Raw genomic sequence first — 18660 nt, forward strand, 5'->3', positions numbered from 1 at the left:
GTGGCTTCGAGAACACTGTCAAACCATCTCGTCCTCTGTCGTCCCCTTCTCCTTGTGCCCTCAATCTTTCCCAACATCAGGGTCTTTTCCAGGGAGTCTTCTCTTCTCATGAGGTGGCCAAAGTATTGGAGCCTCAGCTTCACGATCTGTCCTACCAGTGAGCACTCAGGGCTGATTTCCTTCAGAATGGATAGGTTTGATCTTCTTGCAGTCCATGGGACTCTCAAGAGTCTCCTCCAGCACCATAATTCAAAAGCATCAATTCTTCGGCGATCAGCCTTCTTTATGGTCCAGCTCTCACTTCCATACATCACTACTGCGAAAACCATAGCTTTAACTATATGGACCTTTGTCGGCAAGGTGGTGTGTCTGCTTTTTAAGATGCTAGGTTTGTCATTGCTTTTCTCCCAAGAAGCAGGCGTCTTTTAATTTTGTGACTTCTGTCACCATCTGCAGTGATCATGGAACCCAATAAAGTAAAATCTCTCACTGCCTCCATTTCTTCCCCTTCTATTTGCCAGGAGGTGATGGGACCAGCGGCCATGATATTAGTTTTTTTAATGTTGAGCTTCAGACCATATTTTGCACTCTCCTCTTTCACCCTCATTAAAAGGTTCTTTAATTGGTCAGGCTCATGTTCGTAGCTTCGAAAACACTGTCCAACCATCTCATTGTCTGTCGTCCCCTTCTCCTGGTGCCCTCAATCTTTCTCAACATCAGGGTCTTTTCCAGGGAGTCTTCTCTTCTCATGAGGTGGCCTTGTTATTAGCAGTGCTTTCTAAGGCCCATTTGACTTCACTCTCCAGGATGTCTGGCTCAAGGTCAGCAACCACACTACCTGGGGTGTACGAGACCTCCATATCTTTCTGGTATAATTCCTCTGTGTATTCTTGCCACCTCTTCTTGATGTCTTCTGCTTCTGTTAGGTCCTTACCACTGTTGTCCATATTACAAAATGCTCCTTTCATATCTCCAATTTTCTTGAACAGATCTCTGGTTTTCCCCATTCTATTGTTTTCCTCTATTTCTTTGCATTGCTCATTTAAGAAGGCCCTCTTGTCTCTCCTTGCTTTTTTTGGAAATCTGCATTCAGTTTCCTGTATCTCCCTCGCATTTTGCTTGCCTCCTCTCCCCCGCTATTTGTAAGGCCTCGTTGGACAGCCATTTTGCTTTCTTGCATTTCCTTTTCCTTGGGATGGTTTTCGTTGCTGCCTCCTGTATAATGTTACAAGCCTCCATCCATAGTTCTTCAGGCACTCTGTCCACCAAATCTAAATCCTTAAACCTGTTCCTCACTTCCACTGTGTATTCATAAGGGATTTGATTTAGATTGTATCTTACTGGCCCAGTGTTTTTTTCTACTTTATTCAGTTTAAGCTGGAATTTTGCTATAAGAAGCTGATGATCTGAGCCACAGTCAGCTCCAGGTCTTGTTTTTGCTGACTGTATAGAGTGTCTCCATCTTTGGCTGCAGAGAATATAATCAATCTGATTTTGATGCTGCCCATCTGGTGATGTCCATGTGTAGAGTCGTCTCTTGTGTTGTTGGAAGAGAGTGTTTGTGATGACCAGCTTGTTCTCTTGACAGAACTCTATTAGCCTTTGCCCTACTTCGTTTTGAACTCCAAAGCCAAACTTGCCAGTTGTTCCTTTTATCTCTTGACTCCCTACTTTAGCATTCCAATCCCCCATAATGAGAAGAACATCCTCCTTTGGTGTCATTTTTAGAAGGTGTTGTAAGTCTTCATAGAATTGGTCAATTTCAGTTTCTTCAGCACCAGTAGTTGGTGCATAAACTTGGATTACTGTGATGTTAAAAGGTCCGCCTTGGATTCGTATAAGAATAAGAATAACCCAGCCCATTTCAGAGGATGCTGCTGACTAGTGCTGGCCAGAATGTGCAACAGACATGCCAGGGTGCTGCTCAGTGGCAGACCCTCTCCTCACTGCTGCTGGAACTGCCCCCTTGCCAAAGGCTGGTGGGGGCACACAAGACTTCAGGGAGGGGGTCTGCCTCATAAAAAAAACCCTCCACCTCAGGGTTGGGACTGCCCTGCCTGAAATGAAGGATTCCTTGCACTCCCGTAGTGACAGAGAAAATCCACCAGAGCTTAGACCAGTTCTTGGGGTTTTTCCTCCGAACATTATTGCAACCCTACATATAACATGAATTTGCTAAATGCAAAAATATAGAATGAAAAAAGCAACATCATTGTTTTGTATCTAGACTACCACAGCAAAATACCTATTTTTTAAAATACAACCGACAATTATCTTTCAATAAAAGTTCGGCAAAGTGAAGAGATGAAGGAAGCGTGAATTAAAAGGAACGTCCTTGCCTTTGCACGGCAATGCCTGTGCAAAATCTCTCAGGAAAGCTGCCATTTTAAATGTCTGGTCTCAGTTGTTTACCTGGAGATGGATTTTGTGTCACCTCGGCCACCTCCCGCTGAAGTCCCTGGACACAGAGCAAATATATATCTGAAACACATTTGCAGGATCAGCTGTTTTTGCACCCTTGAAACCAAGGATCCTTTCCTCAGAAGGAGGAAAGCCCTCTACAAAACATTTCCTTTACAGGTTTGTTTGAAGTAGCCTGGAGGGGGGAGAGAGAGGATTCGAATCTATTGATTAGTCTACCGACCGACCTCGTAGAGTCTGACATTAAAGTGGTATTAACATGAGTGTGTTCTAGGAGCTGTTGGATTACATCTCTATCCGTACCACTGAGTTCCTATTCATAGCATTCCCCCTCCCAGCTACTTCAAATGGACTCATAAAGAAAAGGTTTAACTGCGCTATTCTTCTTATAAGGGTGCATCATAGATTCTAAAACATACATAGCCATAATCTTAACAGTTCCCCTATTAATTTAATACTGTGTGTATGTGTTTTCCATTTGATTGGGGCAAGACAATTCACAGGAGGTACTTCACTATTGTTTCTTGCCTTACAATCATTTTTCCCCTACACTTCATTACAGTTTCCCCATGCATAAAAATATATATTTTTATAAACCCTACCTCTTTTTTGTTGTTGTCACCATAACAGAAAATTCTCCAATTACTATAATTTATTTCATACCCTGAGACACAGATACATTTTCCTATCGTTTCCATGATAACTGTATGAGAGTTTAATGATTTTGAGGCTGGAAGAATAATGGCACCAGCATATAGCTCTCTTATGTTCACAGTCTACTGCAGGTATGCCTTTTAGTCTTTCATTACTTCTAGTCTTTGAGCAAAAGATTCCATAGCTAATGCAAACATAAAGAGGAGAAGGGCCATCCTTGACATGTCCTTCAGAAAAGGACAATTTCCTTCTTTATAAAGTGAGTTATAGGGAGGGTCTAAGAGTTCAGGTTCACAAAGGGCTGTGGAAACATCAGCTACAAGCAGCTTGTACAGAAGCCGTACAAAGCCTTTTAACAAGAATTACAAGTGCATTAAGTCTCCCCTCCATAAACCAATGGCAGCAACTAACCCCCTGCCATCTAGCAATCAGGATGATTTACAGGGCAGTTAGGAGAAGTAGAAAAAGCAGAGATGAAGTGAATAGTCCAATCACATAAGCTATCGGTATCGGCGAAGCAAGAAATCTTTCTTTCCCTTGCCCCTTTTGTATTATTTGAATCCAGTAAATTACGAATCAGCAATTGGTGGGCTCCATGTGAAATTTGCCCCTCTGCAGGGTACTGCCCTGGCTTCCACATTGCCAAGCCAGAAGAAAGGGAAATAGAATTATCCAGCAGGCTATAGGGGCTGGGGAATGGTTATGGCTCTGGAGCCCTAGGGAGGGAAAACAATTACTCAACAATATATCCATTATTAAACCGAGATGCTGATGGAGAATTGGGAATATTCACAAGGATTTGAAGATAATTTCTTTGGGGGCACATTTATAAGTGAACTGACCTAATTCGCACCTAAAACACAGAACATGATTATTCTTTGGATTTTGCACTTCTCTACATTGGGAAATACACATCTCAGTTTTTTTAAAAATAATAATCAAAATGAATAAAAAATAGTGCATTTTGGGATAAAATACAATCAGAAATGTGTGCATTGAGATAAAATGTGAATAAAAACATTGATACAAAAATTTATAAAGTCACAAATCAATGCAGAAATGACTTCTGGCTGAAAACTTGTGAATTTGATCTGGACCAGAAATAGACTGATCTTTCCATCCCTAAATATACACTAGATCAGGGTTTCTCAGACTTGGGTCTCCAGCTGTTTTTGGACTACAATTCCCATCATCCCTGACCATTGGTTCTGGTATCTAGGGATGATGGGAGTTGTAGTACAACAACAGCCGGAGATCCAAGTTTGGGAAACATGGGGCTAGATAGTGCATAGCTGCCAAGTTTACCCTTTTCTCGCGAGGAAGCCTATTCAGCATAAGGGAAAATCCCTTTTAAAAAAGGGATAACTTGGCAGCTATGTAGATAGTGTAACCTTCCAACAGCTTGAAATGGAGGGTAAACTTTCTACCAGACCTTTATTAAACTCTGGTAGGGCCTAATGGTGGACAGATTAAATTGCATTGAAAAACCTAGCCTTGGAAGAAGGCTGGATCTGGCCCAGGGAACACCAGCTGACCATCCTAATGTGTGAAGAGCTGCAGACGGTTAACTGAGAAAATAGGGGTATATCATGGATATAGCAGGAACTATGGATTGGTAATAATTACAGCATTTTCTTCTAAATGTAATTCATTTCACAGGGTTTAATCACTCTCTAGTCTATTTATCTGTCTAACAGATCAAGCCAAATAAAGCATCTGCTTTTCGAAAGGATTATATGTTCCATTGGAACAATTCATGGCTGGGCCTCTAGGCACTTTTATAATGCAAACAATTAATAATAATTGTAACAGAAGAGCCATCTTGTAGCTAGCGGAGATGCATGGCAAGCAGCTGGGAAGTTGTCAATGAGCGTTTGGTCATATTTAAAAATTGCTGAGGGATCTAAAGCGAAGCTTGTGTCGCAGTGGGTTACTTTCAAGCTGGAAACAGTTTTCACAGTGAAGGTAGAACAAGATCTACACAGGGGGCAGGGGGAGTGGAAGAATGATTGGAACCTGCAGGCTTCAGGGGGGGCATAAAAGTGCCAAATCCCATTTCCATCATGACATTAACTTTCCTCTGGCCATCATTTAGAAGTGCTGCCTGATGTGGAATATAGGACTCTACCCTTAGTTGAAGTCACAATACATTATCATTTTCTAGTAGTATATAAACTAATGTAAAGTACCAAGATGGGGCCTGTTTCTGTCCTGAATTTCATTCCCTTGCCTAACATTCCCTCCGATATCACTGCATGTGTTTTTTTATATAAAAAAATCTTTAGAACAGGCATATTCATCGATAAATATCCCTCACATTCTGTGCTGTACACACAGAGGGCGCACGCTGACTCAGTTCTCTGGAAACTATGGAAGGGTGAATATGTGCACCTTGGCTTCTCTCTCTCTTTCCTCAATCTTAAATCCAGCCCTCTCCATGTTAGTTTGTGCACTTTTAATAAAAAATATGTTGAGATTCCTTCATTGCAGGGGGTTCCACAAGATGACCCCCAGGAGAACTTTCCAACTCTACATTTCTATGAGTCTATGAATTCTATGATTCTGTGAACATTCATGGACAACTTGAGTGCATTTAAAGACATATGTGCATTTTGTGCAAACTATTTCCCCAAATAAAGTGCATTCTGTGCGTTCTCATTATCACTAATGCAAGCATTATTCTGTGCACTTTTGCCTAACACAGGCTTGTTCTCTTTTTGTAAGTGTTCTTTTGGTTGGAAGACTATCTCACAAAATTCAGAGATGTGCACATTTTGAAGGACAGCAATGTTTCAGTTCACGTACTTGGGAAACGTGAACCACGTAGGTTCACATTAAAAATGTGAATTGAACAGATTTCTGCCCCCATCCTCTACTAGCAAGACCTGAATCTCCCTGAAGTGGAAAACTGCAAGCTTGAAGACAAGCCTTTCACCCAGAGAGGTCTTAGTAAGAACAATAGTTGTTTGAACTATGAAATGCGTAAAAGCATACCGTTTTGGTATGTGCACGAACATGTGCATCTGTTAAATCAATGCCATGAGCCACACGTGAAATACCATCACAACCCTTCCCTAACTAGAGAGGGACAGATCAGCCTCATTCCCACTCCATGCTTTCAAACGTAAAGCAGTTGTATCCAACCTTCTGCAGATTTTTTTTAAAAAAAACTGTTTGAAAAACTTGCACTGAAATTGGACATATTTTATTCAATATGCATTTTGCATGAAGTATGTGTTTTATATGCATATCATACACACTTTACTCACCCTCCTAATGACCCATTCTATTTCTCCATTAAAATATGCATGTTGTAAGTATTTTCTCTGTAAAATACACATATTGTGCACATCGCAAAATTCAAAGAATTACCCCTTCCCATTCTTAACTATGTTCTGATATATGTCCATAAACACCCAATTAAGTCGGATATGTGTACATATCCAAGATCCTTTCATGAGAGTCAACTCTCACGTGCCATAAAAGAAAAGGTACTGCAGAAATCCACACATACAGTAGTAAAATAGCTTGAATTTCTTAGCAAACTGAGCAGTATATTGACTGGACTCAATGCAAATGGTGGGAAATTCTGGCTCATTTCAACCACAGTAACTATGAATGCTTAAGTGAAATCAGAAAGATAATAAAACATGACATGGAAGTTAGATTCGAAGTTACTCCAGATCAAGGGAAGTAATAGTACCACTCTATTCTGCCTTGGTCAGACCTCATCTGGAGTACGGTGTCCACTTCTGGGCACCACAGTTTAAGAAGGGTATTGACAAGCTGGAACATGTGACCAAGATGAACAAGGGCCAGGAAACCAAGCCTTATGAAGAACAGTTGAGGGAGCTGGGTATGTTTAGCCTGGAAAAGAGGAGACTGAGAGGAGATATGACAGTCATCTTCAAATATCTAAAAGGCTGTCACATGAAAGATGGACCAAGCTTCCTTTTTTCCTGCTCCAGAAGGTAGGACCTGAAGCAATGGATTCAAGTTACAAGAAAGCTGATTCCGACTCAACATCAGACATTAAACAGCAGACATTAAGAGCTGTTTGGCAATGAAACGGACTCCCTTGGAAGGTGGTGAGCTCTCCTTCACTGGAGGTTTTTAAACAAAGGATGGATGGTCATCTGTCATGGATGCTTTAGCTGAGCATTGCAGGGAGTTGGACTAGATGACCCTTGGGGGTCCCGCCCAACACTACAATTCTATGATTATATGTGAAACAGTAAATAACCTACTGCAACCTTTCTCCTCTCCTTCCATAAGCACTAAAACTCCAGCTGACTTTCTGGGTGAAATAAGAACTACATAATTAAACATTTACAGATTGTCAAAGGAGCAGCAGAACAAAGATTAGCTGAAAGCCTTTTTCATAACAATAATCGGAAGCTTTCTGCCAAGCTACTTCTTTGAACAGCACTTCCATGTACTGTATTGTGAGTTTCTGGCACCCTCTTGTGGCTGAACCTCAGAGAGCCATAAGCATCACGAAGAAAAAATGGACTACTGTTGCAGGCACTAATTCATCAAGGAGGCTCTCTGGGCTCCATAAAATACAAAGAGAATGCCCACATCAGCAAAGGCTGGAGACCAATAAACAGCCTTGGTCCTCAATTTACTGCCGCCGGTTGCACTTTGTTTTACAGAGTGAAATGCCTCCACAACCATAGCTTTCTGAAGAGAGGAGAGAAGTGAGTCATACTGGATATATGGGTATATTATGGCATAAAAAGTGAGGACATTAACTGCTGGAATTCTGCACTAAAAGAAGGCTTGTGTTCTGAGAAGCCTCAAATTCTGCACATACAAATAAATGCACCTTTATGCAAATTAGTGCTGCTTCTGACCTTTGATCTCCAGCGGGTCAAAGCCAGTCATGACCATTTCCAGGAAGAAGAAAAAACAATTCCATCAATGTCACTAAAGTCTCTATATAAGCATATAAGCAATTAAATCAACTGACTTGTGAGAGCAAACAATTGAACATTATAGAATATTTAAAGGGAAAAGAAATACAGCCCAGATACCTGCTTTGATTGTTTCCCACACACTTATCTTCACTCACTCACTCTCTACACAAGACTCTACCTTTGCAAACATCAGGCAAGCAGAAATGCTTGAACTGATGTAGGTATCTCCTTAGGGCTGCTTCAGATTCTGCCTAAGGTCCCACCAGCTGCAGAATGTTCTATTCTGGTACGTATTTAAACAGTACACCAAAACACAGGTGTGAAGGAAGCAGAAAGGGCATCACACCTTGAGGTTCTAATATTTATTCATAAAACATCTATACCGCCTTGAGTACACACAGCAGCAGAAAACTCTGCAAAGAGTGATCCAACTCACATCCTTGGTGTTTGACAATGGGGAGAAAAGCCCAGCACTGACCAAAGAGACATGGCAGCCTTATTTGCTTCTCTGCCTTTAATAGAAAGTGCGCTATGTAAGTTACCATAGCTATTTGCTTCCGTGATTTCCATTTCTGACCACAGGCAAACACACAAACTACACAAATTTCCATTTTCTTTTCCGTTTTTGTTGGAATTCTCCAACACTCCTAGCTGGGATCCAGCAACCATCCCTTGCTCATTTCTCTCCATCCCAAGGAGAGCTCTTCATTCCCAGAAAATTATCATTTTTAAAAAGGAAGTTAAAAATTTCTTTCCCACAGTTGTCTGATTAACATTTGGTTCAGACAGCTACCAATCTGCTAACAGTGATCTCAATCAGAAACTCCATGTGGTTAATGCTGGCAGCTAATCAAAGGCAGGGTTTTAATTCTTGTTTTTTCAAAATGGGGTGTGTCTCCATTTTTGTGGAGATTTCTGCCTCCGTTCCCTGAACCAAAGAAGAACATTCAACCACTTTAATTCATTGTTTTTCTTGAACAGCCACTCCTGTAGTTTTTCCTTCATCTGGCTTGCAGGAGTGAAAGGTTCTGGCTATGGATAAGCATCTTACTATAACTGTTTAGATCTTTTTGCAATAAAGAGCATCTCAGCATTAATTACTCAAAGGAAAAGAAAAAATTCAAGAAAGGACACAGAAAGCACAAATGGACAATGGATGGCTAATGAATAGCATAGCGCCTTTAAATACCTGAGCATCCATTTTCCGGACAAGCTTCAGTGGGAAACACTTTGTGAAGCTGTCAAAATGGTATCCAGAGCTAAAGTTTTTTTCTGAAGGCAGACAAATGCCACAGCCCGTTCTAAAAATATTTCTTAGGAAAGCATTCACCCAAATGTGCTATGAGCCTGAGAACTAGGGTGACGGCAATGTCACTTCATTGGAAAAACTCCAAAATGGGTTCTTAAGGCAATTAGTTGCTTGATATCCAGGTACACCAGCAGGTTTGCTGAGAGCAGAGAAAGGTTTGCCCTCTACTGAATTGCGAGTTAACAAAAGCATGATCCAGTGTCGGTGCAGACTACATTAAATGGCCGACTTGAGACTCCCAGAGAAGTGTTGGCATGAACAACTGAGATTGGTGGGAATGGGTGGAAAACTGCTAGGACAAAATGAATCTGTATTCTCTTCCTACAGAGTACAGTATGTGGCCATGCTTGGCTTTCAACCCATTTTTAATCAGCAGATTGGGAAAGGCCGCTTATCTCCTGATACGGAAGGGATTGATAATATTCAGTGGGGGTTTTTTCAAAATAATTTTTATTCATTTTATAGTAAGACATCATACAACAGAAACAGAAACAAAACAGAAACAAAACAAAACAAATACATCACAAAACAAAAATCCTAAACAATACACAGAATGATTAAAAAATAACATAAGAAACACTTAAACAAGATACAAACAAACATAATATTTTTTAACCTCATATTTTACTTAACATTGTCTTGAGGACTTCCTCAAATCCCACCCTTCTGATTTTCATTTTTAAATTCATTTTTATCCTTAGCAGTTTTCATATATCCAAATTTTAACCCTTATCATCTAACCAACTATTATTTTAAGCTATTCATATTTCTAAAACATTCTGCTCTTTTTTCTTTTTAACTTATTATCCACCTTCTCCTATCCCCCCATCCCCAGGCCTCCTCCTGCCACGAGAAGGTCCCAGAGTGAATGGACAATCGGGTGGTCCTTTTTATAATTAGACTTCTTCCCACCTCCCCCACTTACCCCCCCCCCTAGAACCTCCCCCTGCCACCAAGAGGCTCCAGGATGACGGCGGCCACCCTCCCACCACTCCCAAGCCTCTGGAGTGCTGAAAGGCGGTAGTGTCATTAGGGTGGGCACGCAGCGCGCTTGGAAGTGAGCACCCCCCCCCCCATGTTCAGGGCAGTAGAGCTGTGAGGGCAAATAAGCCCTGAATTTTAAAGGTCCGGCTTATTTGCGGATGTGGCTTATATTCGGGCCAATACAGTAAGATCTCAACAGATGCCATCTGCTTCTTCGAATGACAGATGCCATCCTATCCCTATAAGAAACAGATAGTGCACCTGTGGAAATGGTTGTATTAACAATTTAGTCCATTATTTATTGCACTGCCCACTGTATGGCTGTCATAGAAGGAAAAGGCTATTTTATCTTGTATATATCCTATTAAGTTGCACAGTTTGCAACTGAAGTGAAGAAAATCCAAGTGAGAATCTTGAACCAAATGTCAACAGTTTGTAAAAGTGGCTTTTTTTATAATTTGAGCAAGCTAAATCTAACAGTAATCCCAGGAAGTTTTAAAGTTTATTTTATTTTTGATTGCATTTTAAATGGAATGTATCCATGTTTTATGTCTGTGCTAATAGGCATTTTACTATATTTGCAATGGCCTATGGCTACAAGCAATAAATATTTATTAGATTGGCATATGTGATGGTATTATTTATTAAACATGTTTACTCCCCTCATTTTTCATTTTGCAAAACTTTCAAAATATTCATTTTACCCATTCACAGTGCATCTCAAACCTATTTACTTGTTAGCAACCAACACGGTTCATAAAGGCGCAAAGGCTGACACGGAAACAAGGAATAGGTTCAGAAGGAATATGGAGATAAAGAACCAACAGTGTAAGTTCCAGAATTGGGTGGGGACACTGCCTGGATGGTGAGGCCAAGAGAAGTGGGGGAAGCTTAGCAAAGAAGAAGAGGAGAAGCAGGTCCAGGAGATTCTGAAGACCTACACAGGGGCCCCTCCTGAGGTGCAGACCTCAACCAGTGCCCAACGATGCCAGCGCAGGTACTGTCCGAGAACACAAATGAATGCAACCCAGAGTTCAGACGAGGCAGTGGAGGAAATGAAGCAGAAGATGAGGCAGGAGGAGGAAAGAAGTTGGTGCCAAGGGGGATGGAAAGATAGGGAACAGCAAGCTGGGAAGAGACAGGATGCAACTCAGCCTACCTTCAAAGCTACAGACTACCTCTATTACCTTATTCTGGTATACATGCCCAGCACTGGTGGGCATCTCGCTAGTTCAAATGTTAAAAAAATGAATATGTAGAAGTACTGTAACTGGAAATCTTTGTTGCATCTGCACAAGCATATGGTGAAGCAAGCACTGAAGCGTTGGGATAAGCATGTGAATAATATGCTAAGTGAGCTTTAAGGGAAAGGAATTTGGCGGTCTTACCTATTAAGACTTTTCAAGCTCTTCTCCATTTTCACAATATCATGCATTTTATAGATGAACCATTTATCAATGGCTGTAAGTTTATGGATATAGTCTACAGGGTTGTTGTCATTCAAGGCCTGCCGGAAAGAGGTACTGATCAGTTACAGTTCATGGACAAAGAACTGGTTTGTTCATGAGTATATGATTAGTTGAAAATATATACTAGGTATATTCCCCACCTTGGCCCATCTGAGAAGGGGCTAAAGGAGTGTGACTTCCAACAGCAGTTTGGATGGGCTCTGTAAGTCACAAACTAAAACAATGCTCTGAATTTTTCTGTTGTTTTCACTTACTGAAAAGCACTTTTATGCTTAATGTCCCTTTGAGTTACAGGTAGGTAGCTGTGTTGGTCTGCCGTAGTCGAAGAAAAAAAAAATCCTTCTAGTAGCACCTTAGAGACCAACTAAGATTGTTATTGGTATGAGTTTTCGTGTGCATGCACACTTCTTCACATACCACTTTTGAGTGCCTATTTAAAATTGTGGCTGTCCTGGACACCAGAACAAACTGTTTACAAGTTTACATTTCTCTTGCTCCCAAAGCTCAAGAGCTTCCCTGAGCTGTTCCTTGATCGGTTCCTCTGCCCTTCTGTAGTAGAGCATGCAGGGATTCTCCTAGTCAATGGGTTGGCAGAGGAGTGAATAGAATCATAGAATCATAGAGTTGGAAGAGACCACAAGGGCCATCCAGTCCAACCCCCTGCCAAGCAGGAAACACCATCAAAGCATTCCTGACAGATGGCTGTCAAGCCTCTGCTTAAAGACCTCCAAAGAAGGAGACTCCACCACACTCCTTGGCAGCAGAAGAGTCTCTTTGCAAACAGAAAGTTTGAAAACCCTGCTGCTATATTGCACAGGGCTCCGTAGAAGCCTTATTGTCTAATGCAGAATATCTACAACATTCCTCTTGATACCTGCAGCTGACATTGGTATGTCTATTCACATGAAAGCTTCTATATTTATGCAGGCTTCTGTTTCCTTCTGAAGTAAAGAAAATAATTTATACCAAACGTCTTTTGTCCAACATAAAAGTCTCCATAGTGGAGAAGGCAGGTGCAATTCATGGACTAAGAAACAGTTTGTTCATGGGTTATATGGTTGGTTGAAAATCTGTGCCAGGTAGCCCTGCACAATCTCTTTGGCATGAGCTTTGAGTGCTTCGCCTCCCCCTTGAACTGCTACTTCAAGCAGTACTGCTCGTCCTTTCTGGATACAGACAGCTATTTTGGCTCAAAGGGTCCTTGCCTGGATTTCTTCATTGCATTTGGTTTTCAAATGCAAATAGTCATAATACTTTTCAATCCAACAAAAATAAATGACGCTTCTTGAGGAGGGAAATGGAGGTTTCCCTCCAGTGAGGTGTAGTGGTTAAGAGTGGTAGACTTGTAATCTGGGGAACCGGGTTTGCGTCTCTGCTCCTCCACATGCAGCTGCTGGGTGACCTTGGGCTAGTCACACTTCTCTGAAGTCTCTCAGCCCCACTCACCTCACAGAGTGTTTGTTGTGGGCGAGGAAGGGAAAGGAGAATGTTAGCCGCTTTGAGACTCCTTCGGGTAATGATGAAGCGGGATATCAAATCCAAACTCTTCTTTAAAAAGGACTTTTGACAGGACCTGCAACATGACTTAATGTAGGCTTTGCACTAATACCAATAAATTGTTCATGCTCCAGGTGTCAGAACAATGTTTAGGGACTACTGACCAGCACGCTGCCAGCTGTATGAACTATATTTTAGCAAGTAAAGAAAGCTGGATTATTATTATTATTATTATTATTATTATTATTATTATTAAAGGAACTAGGGTACTGATTTATATAATTTTGTATTCTAGAATAATCAATATCTACCCTTCTCATACTGAAGAATATTAGGAATGAGACCAGAAAAAGACTTGTGCAATAAAGTAGGGAATCTGAGATAAATTATTGCCAATTCATGTTTCTGTGAAGCAATTAGATCCTGCCTCTTAATAGGGAAGATTTCATGTAAGGCTGCCACAATGTCTACTTATGTCAATGACCCCCTTTCTTACACAGCAAATTAGAGAACAAAGTGTTGGAATATGTCACCACAGAAAATGTCAAGGTAATTTTGTGCCTTGGGTTCACCAGGCACTTCTATTTTTGCTCCAACAGTACTTAATATCCACCACCCCAAACATAAGGACCACATGGCATGGAAGCACAAAGTGCTGATCTCTTTCTTAATTTGTAATCTGATGAGAAAATCTGGCTGGTAATAATCAGGTAAGCTGATCACTGCAAAATCACCAATCATGGGTAAGGAATTGGGCGGGGGGGGGGGGAATGTCTACAGGGCAGATGAGGTCCAATCTTTCTACAACAATACCTTGGCCATAGCAAACACCCGTGTGCTGGAGGCTTCGGCCAGCTCCTTCCTGAGGTCCACGTTGGCAGGCCACTCTTGGTTCATTGGCAGACTTGCCGCGAAGCCATCAACGGAGGGGTGGCACATCCTTAAGGCCTTCTGAAAGCTCTCTTCGAACGTTCGCCCGATAGCCATAACCTGCGGCAAGGAAATTCATTTGACTGATATGCATAGAAGAAGCCATCTCTCTGCCCCAGAATTTCCCAGACTCCTCCGTCAAGGCAAGAAGAGAACCATTTGGGCTCCCGCTACAAGAATACCTTAAGGGAAAACATCAGGCTGAAACTTCTATGGAAAAGAGTTAATAGCACAGAAGAAATTTGTGCAACAGGACACCACAGCAGGGTGTAAAGCTGCCACAAGAGGGAGCCATGGAACATCTACCTTTTGTAACAGGAATGGGAGAGCTCCACATGTTGCCAAACTACAACGCCCGTCAAGCAGACTGTTGGCCGCAGTGGCTGGGGCTGATGGAAGTTGAATTCCAACAACATTTGGAGGGCCCCAGATTACCCACCCTTGCTTTAAAACAGGTGTGAGGAGCTTTGAGTCTCCAGATGTTGCTGAACTACAACTCCCATCAGCCGCCAGCAAGCAAGGGTCAACGTCCAAGGATGATGGGAATTGTAGTTCAGGGACATCTGGAGGGCCAACACATGCTTTAAAAAGTAGATCACTGTTTAATGTATAAACTAAACACTTTCACGCCCAAAAGAGCAGCTCCACTGTCAATTGTACTCCTGTCTCTTCTGCATATTGCATGCTGAATTCATTCAATTATACATATCCTCACTCATTCTCTGGTTGAGGCAGCTTACAAACCCAATGAAACAATCCAAGCATTTTTTTTTAAAAAAAAACCAATACTGAAATAATTAAAAACACAGCAGACTATGCATAAATTGCCTTGCTTTTTAATCCTCAAAAGAAAGCCTTTTCAACTGTACATTCCCTGACCCCTAAAGCTAAAAAGGAGACTGCCACAACAAAAATCTTATACATCAGTGGAACTATGCATATATCAGCAAATCTGCCAGTTTCCTAAAATTTGCTGGAGATGTATTGTTGATAATGCTAATTTTTTGCATATTCAGTTGACTCATCTAAACAGCTGCAAATAAAACATTTTAAATGCGTTGTAAAATGCAGTACACAAATGTGACACTATATGGCCACAGTGAGCTATGCAAAATTCAATGTATTTTTCAAAACATTTTTTTTAAAAAGCATTTTCACAGTGCTTTTTATATGCGTGTAGATTCCACCAGTGACACTTGGTCAAAATTCAACCTTACTGGAAAGCAACAGTGAGCTTTTTCTGTTCCTAGAAAGCATTGTTTTAGGTTTATTTAAATGTTCATTAAGTGAATTGCCTTAACATGGATCCATCTTACTGCAGCTGTCAGAGAGCTGTAATAAAATGGAGGACAAAAAAAACAATGAGTCCAAATCTTGGATGGCACCATCTGCCCAACTCCATTCCAGCTGTGGGGCGGCTGAGTGGGGGGAGGCAGGCAGACTCCTCAGAGGCCCTGCAGAGTGTCCTGCCCCGCCCCTGGCGCCCAATTGGCTTGCTCTGCTGCTGCCCCTTGGGTTTTTAGAGTTGAAAGCTCTTTTAAGTGACATTTAATCCACTGTAAAGCTGTGGAGAAAGGAGAAAGGAGTATATTTATTATTATTATTATTATTATTATTATTATTATTATTATTATTATTTAAAAGTGTGAGCCTCTTGGGTTTTACTCTTGTTTTGTTGGGTTTTCTAGATAGATTAATTATGATGGGATGAGTTTTTATCTTTGTAATATTGTGATTTTAGATACAGTTCTAAGCTGCTTTGTGGAGGTTTCTCAAAAAAGCAAATATAAACCTATTAAATAAATAAATAAGCTTGTGAAACAACTCTCTTTTTGAATCCATACATGTTATTCACACTTAGGCTTTTAGCAGGCATGTCAACTTAGGGGGCCGATGTCTCTCTGGCCCCATCAATCTTTGTTGGAAAGGGGCTCACATGATGTCATGTACGCGCACACATGATACAAGTTGCTCACACAACATCTCACACGCGATATGCATACGTCTGGCCTGTCGCCAACTAAGTTACACTCTCAGAAGATCCATTAAAATGAATGGATGTGGGTAATTTAGGATCATTAATTTCTACGGGTCAACCCAAAATATAGCTTAGATGGCTACAAACCTTAGGTTTTAAAACCCAACAATGATAAAAATAGTGATTTTTAGGATAAACAATTATTCAAGGGTTCTATAACTGCTTAGAGGAATTGCTTTTCTTGTTAAATACTTAGGTTTCTTTCAATCAAAGGGTATATTAATTTTGTTAAATAAAATAAACTCATAAATAAATAAAGGAATGATAAAGATTATAATTTGCTATGGAGGGAGGGAAGAAAGAGAAGGAAAAATAACTAATGTTCTGAACACGCTCTCAGATGTCAAAATAACTTAGCCAAAGAGAAACTGTATTTGAAAAATATTTGGAAAAAAGCAAGACAAGCAGCAAATATATTGTTAATTATTGTACTTTGGGTAGCTGATGGGTAATTAGGTAATTAGCTGCATGATTTACCCATTTTGCCTCATTCCATTCCTCTTGAAACTTAGGAGATGAAGGTGTCAATACTGTTCCAGACAGTCTTAAATTAAGATTTTAAATGTCAGGCTCTTTTTCACCACCTTTATAATACAAAGACCTGTCCAAAATTATCCTATTAATTCCAAAAGAAAAATTGTCTGTGGAAATGCAACTTGATGTATTACAAAGAACTGCAGATGCCAGCTTTTGATTTTTCAGTTCAGTTATTAATATTTAGAGCTTTCCCTATGCATGCATCTCACAGCTGTAAACAGTAATTTAAAAGGAGAAAATATATGCAGAAACCTGCGCCTCACTGACTCGCTCAGGAGGGGTATTAAAATCAACAAACTTCACAAAGAGACAGAAAGATGAAAGCTGGTATACGGTTAGCTCAGGACATCCACCCAAATTCAATTAGGAACTAGGCGTAACAAGCCAAGCAATGTCCAAAAAAGATTCAAAAATAGCTTGGTTTATTCCAAGTCCAGTTTGGATGCTATTACATTCCTAATGGCATTACCAAGAGCACAGTGCAGCCTGGGAGTCCTTTCATCCCCGCTGCTCCCTCCTCTCTCTTGCATGGTCTGGTTGCAGCAGCAGAAGGCTATATTGCCATCTGGGGTGCTGCAGGAGAATTGCAGGAGGTGCTGGTTATCCTGGGGAATGTTGTTTTCCTGTAGGTGCACTGTCCTTTGCACTGAAATTAGACACTGTGGAAAGTACATGCCCTAAGATTTTAAGATGCTTATGTAGCATCCCAGGTGAAACAGAACACAGAAGAAATTCCTTCTCCTGTCTCTGCCGTCTCACCATACGCCATGACAGAACCAATTCCATACAGTTCTATACATAAGGCTTAAACTGGCTTTCCCCCAAAATTGCTCTGTGGTGCAACTGCATAAACTATCATTTCTCTTCCATTCCATTTCTCTTCTGCTTTCTACCGTGCGTTAACAACACAGTAGAAACAGCATTACAGATGCTCAAAGGTACTATTTGACACAATGCCTATATTATATGCTAAAGCCTTATTCCTAGGGAATCTGGGAAAGGCAGTTCTTGGAAGGGACTATCAATAGATCTCTGGAAGATAATTCTCTTTACCCTCACCGGATTCTTTGGAGGGATAACATATATACAATGCAGATGGTGCCATGTATATAAAAGGTATTGGGACTATTGGTGAGGTATATAGTAGTGGCAAGGAAGCTGAGCTATAAATCAGGAAACCCCAAGCTTACCTTACCTCTGCCTTGAGCTCCCTAGGTGGCCTTAGGCATGCCACTCTGAGCCTCAGTCCCCTCTCGAAAATATGGTGAGAATAATACTAACTGCTTTGCAACAGGAAAATGTAGAGGAAATGCTCTGAAGTGCAATATAAATGCAAAGTACAGTGGTACCTCTACTTACGAATAACTCTACTTACAAATGTTTCTACTTACGAATGGAGCTCCGTCCGCCATCTTGGATGCGGTTTAGATAGGATTTTTTCTACTTACGAATTTTTAGATAGGGTTGCTTCGACTTACGAATCATTTATTGGTTTAAGGACACTTTTTGAGGGGGGGAATAATCCTCAGACTCACCTCACCCACACTCTTCATTGAGCTACCGATCTGGCGGGATGCGCCCTGAAAGCGGTCGAGGTCCCAGCGGGGTACCTTGGTTACTATGTAGTCCAGGCTAGGCTCAAAGCAGGCAGTTGTCTTTCCTGATACTGCATTCTCGATTTCTAGCAAGGGGATCCCAAGAGCTATTTTGGCCGCAATAAAAGCCAAAGGGTACCTAGCATCGAGAGCAAAGTGAGACATTTTCAAATTGGCAAAGGAAAACCTGCAAATCCTGAGAACATGCTTAATCCTCCAGAAGTCTGGCCTGAAGAGACATTAGGAAGCCATCAGTCATTCATACGGTACAGAAGTGGTGTAGAGCTGACTGGGAAAGGATCCGCAT

The 18660-nt window shown here is 41.0% G+C and overlaps 1 protein-coding gene across 1 annotated transcript in view; it reads right to left on the minus strand.

The window, feature by feature from the left end:
• Window positions 1–18660, minus strand: part of CPS1 (carbamoyl-phosphate synthase 1) — a 137496-nt gene that overhangs the window by 64123 nt on the left and 54713 nt on the right. The window contains exons 19-21 of the mRNA XM_035138778.3: window positions 18294–18492; window positions 14067–14243; window positions 11676–11794 (exon numbers count right to left, since the gene is read on the minus strand). Of these exons, the coding sequence (XP_034994669.2) occupies window positions 11676–11794; window positions 14067–14243; window positions 18294–18492 (495 nt within the window). The remainder of the gene's footprint in view (window positions 1–11675; window positions 11795–14066; window positions 14244–18293; window positions 18493–18660) is intronic.

Source organism: Zootoca vivipara, chromosome 1 (assembly GCF_965207765.1).
Source record: "Zootoca vivipara chromosome 1, rZooViv2.hap1.1, whole genome shotgun sequence".
Classification (NCBI taxonomy): Eukaryota; Metazoa; Chordata; class Lepidosauria; order Squamata; family Lacertidae; genus Zootoca; species Zootoca vivipara.